Source organism: Acipenser ruthenus, chromosome 7 (genome assembly GCF_902713425.1).
Source record: "Acipenser ruthenus chromosome 7, fAciRut3.2 maternal haplotype, whole genome shotgun sequence".
Lineage (NCBI taxonomy): Eukaryota > Metazoa > Chordata > Actinopteri > Acipenseriformes > Acipenseridae > Acipenser > Acipenser ruthenus.
Window position 1 is genome coordinate 66124208 of NC_081195.1, and position 12150 is coordinate 66136357.

Below are 12150 nucleotides of genomic sequence, written 5' to 3' on the forward strand. Positions count from 1 at the left end.
GAAGCGCAAACAGCTTTCTGAGTTTTGCGGGAGTACCTCCCCTCTAATCTACAGAAAACTGCAATTGATTTGTTTAGTTTTGTTTCTGTTTCATTGTCAAATGAACCAAAGCTTTTATCTGAACCCCAATTCCCACTTAAATACGCATAGTAAACACATCAGTCACGTAGCCTCCCCCAGTATTGCCAGTAACGTTAAGTAAACGTTGCTGGACATGTGTGTTGTTGATTAATATTCACAGAGGAGTTTGTTTTCTGTTGTTTGTCCGTTCCAATAAATCTTCTCCTTGTTTTGTTTCGATTCCATGTGTTGTTAATTGCAAAACCAGCTGTCAGTAACAATAACCCCCAAATAAGTGCTCTCTTCCATGCCAATTGAATAATGAATGTTTCCTTGGTAAATAAGGTCAGTTTATAGTAACATTTCAGGTTGGTACACATTACATTCCCATTATCATTATGCAGTATATGCTCCCATTTCAAAGCAAACTTAAAGCCACACACACACAGGGAGAGAAATAAGTAAGTACATTTTGGCACAATAGAACCCACACCACACAGAATGAATTCAAACAAGAAGTATGTAATTATGAAGCTATTTACATTATTCTGGAAATCATTTTGAAGAAATAATTGAGGATTCCCAGAAAATGGTGGAAATAATGTATCTTGCATATGGTGGTGCAGCTGTTATCACGTGTAATACTGTCATGGTCTGTCTGCCTACCAATAAAACCTATCAATAAAATGATCGATTTTAGCAGCTATCCAAACCACACGCTTTGGAATGGAGGAATCAGTGATATGTAATAGGCCTAAACCCTAGAGCTTCCCATAACATATACATTGTTTTATTTACACTCTTCTGAAAGTATCATTTTGTCCACATCTTTTAACATAAGTTTGTTTAAATGACGTAACCAGAGATTAGCTTTGGGTGGAGTACTGACGTTTATGCACACAAACAATTTTGGATTCTGTTTTTTTTATACAGGGTGCATTGCCAAACAGGACTATAATAATTTCTTCAGCGCGGAGATCTGATTGAATTGTATGTTGATGCTTCAGTTTAAAGGCCAGCAGTTTCTAATCGGCAGTTGGAATGGGACCAAGGCTTGGGTGATGATGTGCAAAGCTTCCTTCATGAATAACCACAATCACTAATGATATTTGCGTTCTTTTCAAATTTCAAACAACATCAATAAGCTTGGTTGCAATCACTGTCTCCTGTGATTAATATGTGACTCATTTATCTGCTTCAGTACCACTAAAACACTCTCCTTATCTAGTGCGGTTTCTACACTTTAAAGTCTCAGGTGTAACACTATAATGCATCCCTCTCTTCCGTGTCCGTGCTCATTTGCACCCTTGGTTTCCTTTTCCAGACAGACGCTTACCAATGTGAACCACATTTAACACACTCTGGGCTAAATTCTCAAAGCTATTTACTTCAAATTGTCATGAGCACTTTTTTTCAGAAAGGAGAAACACACCCAATAAAGCCATCAAACCAGATACACAAAAACTCTGACCTTTTAACATGTTAAGGAGTCTTGAGATGTTTCCTATTTGTTGTTTAGAATCGTAATGTTTTTTTTCTTTCTTTCAGATAAAAATCTCAGTGCTGATGATTAGGAGTGATTAGCTTTGAGAATCCAAGCCTCTATGTTATTGAAATGTGGGACAAGGCAAGCGACACACAGTTAAATATTCATTCTGAACAGGGACATTCTCCAGCCCCCTCTCAGCAGGAAGATGTAATACCAACATGAAGGAGGGGCTGTCCTGTCACTTTCAAATCTTATCTTATTATTGGTTTTCTTTCCACTCCTCTTTCTGTTTTCGGATGGTTGGCTGTCATCCCGAATGGCTGTAGGGTTTGTTACTACAATATGAAGTTATTTGTTCTCTACATCTATCTGACTTTGAGGTTGCTTTAGTTGGGAGTTTGTCTGGAGAATATCTGGACACTCCAGACCTCCTCATTTAATTCAGATCATGTGACTGTGTGTCCTTTCTACTCTGCCAGCCCCAACCTACTCCCTCTGTCTGTATAAATATAGACCAGGTGATATAAGTTCAAAAGCAGATTTAGAAAAAAATGTAAATAAAATAGCTTAATATTGGAGCAACAGAACCCAGGACCACTCAGACAGGGACGTGACATTAAAGTGAAGGGGCACTTTCAACTTGATAAGGGAAAGATGAACGCCCCCATAGTACGGTATGAAACACCAGAGAAGGCAATCATTTGGTAAATTGTTTATTACAAGTAAACATACACTTAACACTCCCAATAGAAAAGCCGATATGCATTAATATTTACAGAGACTACAAATTTACATATAGTATTTACAAACAATGCAGGTGGTGATGTTGTGAGACTGGAGCTGGGATCAATCTCATAACCTATAGCACATGCTGAAAGCTAAAACCGCATTATAGTCCAGTTCTTTACATATAGGTTATTTTTTATTATTTTATAAATACAACTATATTTATACACCTTTCTTTTCTTAAAGACCTCTAAATCATAAAAAAATAGTTTTGCATCCAAATCGAGAATCTGATTATCATTTAAAATTCATATCAAAACGCATTTAAAGAAACAGACACTGTTTTGTAATGTATCAGACTTGTTGACCTACGTAGGCTGTGCTTCACAAACAGAAACTTAAAAATAAAAGACAATTAATTATTACAACCAATTGGTAATAGTGACAGGGTCATGGGATGTATATTTGTATCATGTAACAGATGATTCTTAAAAATTTCATGAAAAATGAAGACTGTGGTGAAAGGCAGTGAAATAAGCTACATAATGTTAAAATGCTTCACTATGTCTTACTTGTAATAAAGTCCAGGTAGCGTTTGCCCTTTCTCCGACTCCTGGTACAGCAAAAAGCAAACCGAATGCAAGTCTCTTGGTACTTCCTGTACGGCTCTGGAGACATGATTAAATTCCCTTACAAGTTTGTGTTCGTCGTGAAGCTCTTTGAAACACCGGGTCTAATTCAGATTTAACTCGAGAGTTTTGTACACATTCAACTTGTCAATTGCTGTTAAGGACCCTCTTGGTATGAGTATGAGTTTTCACAGTTATGTTAACCAATGCTTTCTGTTTTTTTGTTTGTTTTTTTAGAATCACTTGGTGTATCATTTTCCTGTTTCAGTCCTGGTGTTAAAAGTTAAAAGCACTTCAAAAGAGCCGTCAGCTCTCTCAGTACGGCTGTAAACCAGAGTTTTAGTAGAGTGATGTAAAGTTACCATTTATACTGTGGCACAGCAACAGTAACAGTGCTCTGTTTAGCTTGGCTTGAGCTAAAGCTTTGTGGATAGATTTTTTTTTTTTTTTTTTAAGAGTAGTGCTCACATTTTCTTTAAAAACGTACCGGTGACATTTAATTTGGGATTAATTCAAGTGTCAAGTCTTCATTGTTCATTGTCACTTAAGAATAACCAAACTCGAAACAACATATAGACATAACTTCATATACTGTTCAAACACACCGAACTTCAAATCAATACTAAAGCTTACCAACTGAATTGCAGTGAAAAAAAAAAACAACTTACATTGTAAAGAGCAAGTACAAAAAATAATAGATTTTTATTTGTATTTTATATATGCTTTACCATACCTCTCTGGGCTTGACAATGCTTATGTATGATTTACTTTTACTATGCTTTATTACACTGCGCTACGCTTTTACGGTAATTTTTTTCTCAGGGTTGACATTTATTTGAGCGTTGTGTAAAGCTGTACATGTTCTCACGTGCTGTGTACGTTCCAGGACAAAGCTACAATGAAGGTTCAGACAAGTGCCTTTGGAGTGGAGCTTGGTTGTGAGTCCAAGCCTTAGGAAGTTTTGGTTTAGGGTAGACGTAAGTCTCATATAAGTGCTCAGGAGTGTTTCCAGAATGTAGGTAAGTTAGTACGATATGAAACATATGGAGCTAAGCTGCTACAATGAAATGTACTGTATATGGATTGAAGAACAGCAGAGGAAATAGAAAACATCACAAAGATACAAGCCCATGTCTGGCAAACACAGCTGAGCCTCTGTAGTTCTGAGCAGACAGACAGGCAGGCAGGCAGGCAGGCAGGCAGGCAGCAATGATGCCCTGTTGGTAATTAGTCCACAACGCTCAGCCCTCTTCTCAGCAGCAGTTCTCAAATCAGGCCTCCGAGGACCACCTTACAAGCCCACGCTTGTGTTTCAACCTCCAGGCCCTTTTATTTGCATTGCAGCTACACAGAATAATTGCCACGTATTACCTAATGTCCAAGATTCTGTGAGTCCTGTCTTTTGTTCACGGGAAAGCAATGTCAATTCAAAATGGGTATTAAGGACCTGGGTGTAACGGTTCATAATTTTGGCAGACCAGACCTGAGAAGCACTGGTGTAAGTTAACTGGTGTAAAAATGTTGCAAAAAGATTTGTACTTTTTTTCTAGTGGCACGGGACAGACACCACTGATTGGGAGTGGCACGCTTCAATGATCTGGGAGGCAGACGAGATAGACTTGCTCTCTGGTGCATCACCCGGGTTTTCCGAGCTTGTGAAGGTGACCAGCGCCTGGGTGGAGTCACAAGACTGCTTCTCTGCATCCTCCGAGTTCAAGGAGACCAAGCTGCTCTGCTTGGACTTCTTTAACAGCCGCGTCTGCTTTAGCAAGATGCTGAGGTCCTCCTTGAAGTGCGGGTTGAACAACATGTAAAGCAAGGGGTTCAGGCAGGCCGGAAGCGGGACAATGACCAGGAGGATGGACTTGATCACTTCGGGGCTGATGAAGGACAGATTGAGCAGGGAGGAGAAGGACAGGAAGGCGACGGGGAAGTAGAGGATGCAGTTTGCGAAGAGCAGCCAGGCGACGTGCTTGATCATGGAGCAGTCCCAGAAGTTGTCCAGCTCACCCTTCTCCAGGTTGCAGTACAGCCTGGTGTAGGTGACGGTCATCACGAAATAGCAGAGCGAGTTGAGCAGAACCAGGGCCACCATGAAGCCCAGGCTGGACGGCTCCCCGAAAGGCAAAGGCAGACACAGGGAGGAGATCCCGTATTCGCCCACGTGGAGCAGGGGCAGGACAGTGATGGCCAACGCCAGGATGAAGCAGAACACGGAAACGATCTTGACATTGGTCTTGGTGGACTTGGACTCCAGTCTTTTGGTGCACTTTATGGACAGGCCACGCTCCAGAGCAGCGGTCGTCAGTAAGAAGATGCACGTCTCAGAGCTGAAGACTGACATGAACCCTGTGATCCTGCAGCCAATTCCGCTTTCCCACCACGCCCCGTATTTGGCAAAGCTGCCGAAGGTTAAGGTATCGACGACAGCCAGGACGCCACTTGAAAACCCCATGAGGCTGTTGACAACTGCAAGCAGCCCTATGAGGTGCTTAGCTGGCGATATGTAGGTTGGTGAAACAAAGACAGTTACAGCCACCAGACCATTGCATACAAGTGACAGCACCACTATAATCCACACTCCGGTGCGAATTAGCCAGCTGCCAAACAGGTGATCACATGGCCGGAATGGACCTGGAATACAAAAAACAGCACAAGCGTTTTACAGCATCTCCTTATGGAACAAGCCATTTACACAGAACTGCTTACATTTCTAAACACGTAGATTGTTTTTGCTCGACAATGACGTATAAGTAGAGCTGCTTTGACTATTCTCATGCAAATGATATGATATAGCATATTTTCTGCTAAGATGGGAGGACACATAACTGGTGCTAGGGAGCTTACATTACCTGGTGCTGGGGTGCACTGGACAGAGTGGAGAGCTTTTGGGTCTTCTTCAAAGTCAAGAAGGAAGTCCTCAAAGTCATGATCTTCTGGAAACAAAAGCAATGTGTTTTACTAATTACATTTGCACCGGCGCCCAGGGTCAAAACCTGAAGGGACAGCTTCTTTTACCGTCTTTTTTTTCCTGCTCTTTTCTCATTTAGGCTTTTCAAAGCAATGAACTTTGAGTACGGCTCCCACATGGATTTTGTCTTCAGTCGAAGCCACACATTCCGAAATGTTTTATTACTATTATTACTATAACTGTATCTGTGATTATGGCAATTCAATACAAGTGAAGGCCTTTATTATCACTCTTGTCTGTTACAGGGAAGTATTTTAGACTATTCAAATAGTGAGCAAGAAAACACCTTGACTGAGCAGAATGCCGCTGTCCTTCTTGACAAAGTGGTCAGTGCTGCGGTTCTCGTCTTTGTCCCAAGGATTGGACAGTTTGTTGTGGTTTTCACAGGACACGAATGCACAGCACTGGAAAGCGTACGGCATCTCCATAACCCTGTGAAGTGAAAAAAAAAACACAAGAGAAATTAACAGAGGTGCGAATTCGATTGTGATCAGTGAGAAATTTACATGTTTACACAGCAGTAAAGACTATGGGGCCTCTTTATACACTTTATCTTTTAACATTTCTCTAAATTGTTCTGTCTATTATTTATTTTATGGTTTTTTTTATCTGTAAAGCATTTTGAGGCAATTTATCACGAAAGGTGATATATAAGAAATAATATATAATAATAATAACTTTAATTTTATATAGCGCCTTTCATAGTGGACCACCATCACAAAGCTCTTAACAGAGGTAGGCTGTGAACTGTGCATTATATGCAGAGTCACTTACAATAGGACATTGATTTAACATCTCATCCGCAAGATGGAGCACAAGGAGGTTAAGTGACTTGCTCAGGGTCACACAGTGAGTCAGTCAGTGGCAGAGGTGGGATTTGAACCGGTGACCTTCTGGTTACAAACCATGGACTTTAACCACTGGACCACACTGCCTCCCTATATTGATAGTTAATTGGCATCTTTTTACAACACACTGCAAAGGAAATTATCCAGGTGCTTAATCTGATTGGAAACCGATAAGCAACGTCAAAAATCTGTTACTTGTAATACTTTTTAATTTTACAAATAAATGAAAGAAAAAAATAGCGTTGTAAGCCATTACCTCAGTTTTGGAAAGTTTTCAGCAGATAATAGCTCCTGGAGGTCTGCGTTGCCTGCTAATTTAAGGTGTGTTAATCCGTGCAGTCCAGTGACAGGGAGAGAGGAGAGGAGGTTAGATGAGAGATCCCTGTAGAAGTGGAATGACAGTGATCACAGATTAGTGGTGTGTTCAGTATTCACAGAGCAACAAACTCAAGCCATCGCTAGGAAGTACTAGCGATACTTACAGCTTGATTAAAGAAGGCAGATGGGAGAATGCATTGGGATGAACCACACATAACTTGTTCCAAGCCAGGTCACTGTGAATAAATATAAAAATAGAAATGCAGACTAATCTTAGGTGTACTTTACTGTACCAATTGTTCAGTCAGAAAACTCATGTGATAGATTATTTATTAAAACATAGACTAAACAAAACAACTACATTATACATATTTTACATTACATTCTATGACCTTTACCCTGGCCCATAAATTAGTTCACAGATAAGTGGAGAGGCTGACTGTAGGAGAGCCATGGGCAGGGGGACAGGATAGCTGCCCTTCCCTGTTAGAAGAAGCCAAAAAGCAGGTGGAGGCTGACGCACAGCAGAGATGTAATGGATTGAGGTAAAATATAAATCCAATCATTAAGCATATTGTTTATTGAAGGACAAATGAGATACTAGCCATTTGATTGATGATCTGATCTGGTATTGGAAGCGCTTTATGTTTATGTGAGTTCCCTGCTTGAACCACCACTTTGCTTAATTACTGAAATATTCGGTAGTCTGTGGTAATAATAGGGATCTATTATAATGTTGTAACAACAACAAGAACAATGTAGTAATATGTCACAATGGGGTCAATTTGAATGATCCAATCAGAAAAGGATATTAATGCATACACTAAAATCCCTGATTTTGCAGTATTTTTATTAATTAATCCTACTGGTGCTTCCCACAGGAGTGCCACTGACCCACATTTTAACATTACTACATACAATGAAGGTACTGTGAAATTAGATATTTTATTGTATCTATTAATATCTGCCTCTGAGACCATTAAAATAGATCCCATGATTGCGGGACACAGTCCTTGAGTTTCTAAATATAAGATTATTTTCAGAAATAATTTTTTCAGATATGCATTAATAAAATGATCTTTATCCTGACCTAAGTAAATCTAAATGATTTCAACCAGAAAATAGCAAGCTGTTATTGTACAGTACCTCCTAATCCTGAGACTGTTGTTTCCCTAGTATTTTGGCAGTGCTATAATATACAATAACATTTGTTCATATGGGAACTCTTAACTGTCAAGGCTAGAAATGTGTGCAATTCTTTTTTGCTTCGTAAATGTGCTGTTATTTGTTTTATTGTTAGTGTGTAGTCCTGAATAAGCGTGCCCTGGCAGCGGCCAGCAGGACATTTTTTGCGAGCGAGATGTGTCTCTCAGTATGCTTTCCGGTGCAAATAAATAATACATATTAACTCTTAACCTCTGGTACGTTTTAGTTCTGGTCACAGTCATACCGCAAAAATAGAGTGAAACAACAACAGCATGACAATTGCTCCTCTAAACTTCCACATCATAGAAACAATAATATATTATGTTCAATAGAATAAAGTGTATTGCTAGTGATTACACATGCCAGAGTAAAACAAGCAGTGTATATACAGATCCATGCAGGCCACCTTTCCCTTAAATGCACAGATGGAGATCTCTACAGTATGTAGCATATAAACTGTTATCATCATGTAACTAAAAAGGATCCGATTTGATTGTTTCCTGAGATTTGAAAACGTTGCGATTCGGGTCTCAGGTTTTTAGATTTGTTTAGGTTTTGTTTTCTCTATCGTTGCTGCCAAATCATGCCCTGACGTATCTTCCACAGTAATCCTCTTCATTTCACATATGAAGCTACAATTAAACTTTGAATGGCCCTGGTTCCCTATTTGTAGCCTCTCGTATATGTACCATATTGGATTGCAAGCACATGCATGCTTCCACTTGTATTTCATAGGCTACATTTCATTTCCTTAATAAACCATGTCTTAAATCAGTCCTTAAAGTTTTGTGAACGGGGCACCACTTTTTTTATTATGATTAGAAGAAATACAGATGTTTTTAATTTATGTTAGGTTTAAAATATGAACCACACCATCCATGTCAAGAGTTTATCAAGAAGACTGACAAGTGCAGGCACAGGGCACAATTAGTTTCACTTTATTGAGCTTGCTTATGTTCATGCATTTCAGAAAGGGTTACGTACATGCAGTAAAGTGAGCGGATGTGGACTTAGATTCATTTTGATTCAATTAACACCTCATTGACCCAAATTATATTGCTACATATCTAATCTGTTTAGACAAAGACACAGATGACCTCAAGAACGAAACGGAGGTTCTGGGATGGAGAGACTGCCCTTTTACGTACATTACCAACAGGGCATTGTAGCCACTGAGAGAGTCCAGCGAAGAGTAACCAGACTAATCCCATGGCCTAAAGGAATACGCTGTAAACAGGGTGGAACTGAATTCATTTAGTCTTGAACAAACGTATAGCTGAGGATAGAAGACACTTCTTTACAGAGTAGCAAGGGTAAGGAATGGGTTAACTAGCCATGTTGTTGATGCTGAATGATTGCGATCCACAAGTGTTGAGTAGGAATTGGACGAGCACTGATGGGCCGAATGGCCTCCTCCTGTTTGTACATTTTCTTAGGCGCTTATTGTACTTGGCATCTCTGCCCTGTTATGCAGATGCATGGTTTATTCTTGGACATTATAAGGCAGTTTTACTGTCGGAAGTATTCCGGCACATCCTGCAGTTTACAGTTAGCAAGTGGTACTTACAGCGATCTCAGAGCAGTCAGGTGCTGAAACGTGCTGGCTTGGATTTCTTGGATTTCGTTGTGGTGCAGGTCACTGGAAACCAAAACAAAGTAGCAAATAAAGTCACGGTTTTGGATATGTTTTTTTTTTTTACACAATAAACAAAAAGAAGTACATTTTTCAACTTGTGAAAGTGATAAAAGCATATAGCATATATATATATATTTATATTTATTTTTCTTTCTTTTTTAACTTACATTTTCTGGAGCCTTTCACAACCATTAAAAGTGGGCAAGTCCTGTATCAGGTTGTAAGACAGATCTCTGCAGAGAAGAGAGGAGAGATTGGTTTGTTAGTTGATCTTGTCTTTCTGGTCGTCTTCAATTAAAAAGAATGATACGCAAACACAAAAAAAACACAGGACATTTTAGCATTCACTTGCAGTATAGACTGAGCCATGCATCATGGTTTGTTGTGTTTTTTTTATTTTTATGACTGGTGTGCATTGCAGGTCCAAAACCTCTGGACTGTTTCACCTATTCAGATCTATTAAAAGAAGTGGCAGTGGAAGACTTATTCCAGTATGTTGCATGTGTCTTGCTATCCCCCATACTGTTACCCCAGAAAGAATTCCGTCCTGGTGTGTATTTGAATTCAACAGCAGTGGATCCAGCACCTGCACAATCTTAAGGTGCACCATGTTTTGTTTGGCTTATTTACAATGCAAAGTTTGTGTAGCCACCTGTATGTGTTCAAAACAGAATTGACGAGGCAGTAACATGGAAGCAAGAATGAAGAGGCCCATTCAAAAGGGGTATAAGAGACATATAACCCGTCAGAGGGGAGCATTAGCCTCGCCCCAGGAATGGGTCAACTTTTGAATGGTAGTGCGTTCAGTTTAATATTTTAACTGATGTGTGTTACAGGGCAGCAGTGTGGAGTAGTGGTTAGGGCTCTGGACTCCTGACCGGAGGGTTGTGGGTTCAATCCCCAGTGGGGGACACTGCTGTTGTACCCTTGAGCAAGGTACTTTACCTAGATTGCTCCAGTAAAAACACAACTGTATAAATGAGTAATTGTATGTAAAAATAATGTGATATCTGTATAATGTGAAATAATGTATAATGTGATATCTCGTAACAATTGTAAGTCGCCCTGGATAAGGGCGTCTGCTAAGAAATAAATAATAATAATTCAATTGAATGACCTATTACTATGTCAAGTTTATTAATATCTGGCTTGGTGGATACTTTTTGTTGTTGTTTTTATTAATGAAAAAGATTAAAAACATCTATTTGGCCAAAAAAAAAATAATTAAACAATCTGAATAACTAAAACAATTTTTATTCATGGTGGTCTGCAATGTTGACGAAATGTTGTGTACCTATATTAATAAATATGGCTCCAAGGAATTGCCATGCTTAAAGTTCTTGGCACAACTAAATAACTCTTACTTTTACTTGGCTTTGAGCACATCAGCTTTTGGTAGTGTTGGGCCCAACTGGCTAAGTATTTCCTTCCTTGGTTTTGTTATGCTTGTTATGGACATTGCACAGGAGATGTTTTTGTAAGGAAACTTTAAGTGCCCAAAGCAGGATGCCCTACAATGCTGACAATTAAAAGAGCCATTAGCCTGTTACTGCAGGGTAAAGAAAAGACGTTGCAATGGTAGGAAATAGTCCCACGATATGACTTACAGAACTTGAAGGTTCGGTAACTGCTCACACATCTCTGCGGGAAGAGAGGTTATCCGCGCCCCGGTCAGGGTTCTGATGAAATTCAAATAAGAGTGTTATGTCATGAACATGGGTCCTTGATAGTTTCAAAAAGCCACATGAATCAGACTTTAGTGGCCGAGAACTTACAGGCTCTCCAGACTCTTGGTCCCTGTGAGGTCAGGAAACTCAGTGATTTCTGTGGCTCCATTTAGTGACCTGAAGTTACAAAAACAAAAGCGGGAGACGGAGGCAGTTAGCAAGCAGGATGTGCAACATGGAGCCAATAATTGAGGCTCTGATTAATATTAAAAGAAGGGTGGAAATAAACGCTGAAAGGAAGTGGACAAGGATCTTACAGTGTTCTCAGTTCAGGTAAGTGCTGGAAAGCAGATTTTCCAACAAACTGGATGGGATTGTCGTAGAAAAATCTGTCAATAAAGAAGAGTTAAATAAATTATTTACGAGTAGCTACGTTTAAAATGCAGGGTCTGGCGCATGTGCGGTTGGCTAGTTTGTGTAAAATACAGCATCTAATGAAGATTGTTCAAGTACTACGTATCTCTGTTTCAGTACAGTAGTTCATATGTAATGAAGTCCAGTATTCAGATGAGTAATATAAAGTCTGCCGGCTGTTCTGCT

General features: G+C 39.6%; 1 protein-coding gene across 4 annotated transcripts in view; it reads right to left on the reverse strand.

The window, feature by feature from the left end:
• Positions 1 to 2249: 2249 nt before the first annotated feature.
• The window catches only part of LOC117414733 (leucine-rich repeat-containing G-protein coupled receptor 5-like), a 66929-nt gene continuing 57028 nt past the window's right edge, over positions 2250 to 12150 (reverse strand). For 2 of the 4 annotated variants that reach the window (XM_059027638.1, XM_034024507.3), the window contains 10 exons: positions 11868 to 11939; positions 11659 to 11727; positions 11491 to 11562; positions 10051 to 10116; positions 9815 to 9886; positions 7206 to 7277; positions 6980 to 7105; positions 6162 to 6307; positions 5757 to 5840; positions 2250 to 5538 (listed from right to left, as the gene is read on the reverse strand). In XM_059027638.1, coding sequence (XP_058883621.1) covers positions 4451 to 5538; positions 5757 to 5840; positions 6162 to 6307; positions 6980 to 7105; positions 7206 to 7277; positions 9815 to 9886; positions 10051 to 10116; positions 11491 to 11562; positions 11659 to 11727; positions 11868 to 11939 — 1867 coding nt within the window. In that variant the 3' untranslated portion in view covers positions 2250 to 4450. The remainder of the gene's footprint in view (positions 5539 to 5756; positions 5841 to 6161; positions 6308 to 6979; positions 7106 to 7205; positions 7278 to 9814; positions 9887 to 10050; positions 10117 to 11490; positions 11563 to 11658; positions 11728 to 11867; positions 11940 to 12150) is intronic. The other 2 variants (XM_034024508.3, XM_034024509.3) reach the window with 2 other exon arrangements.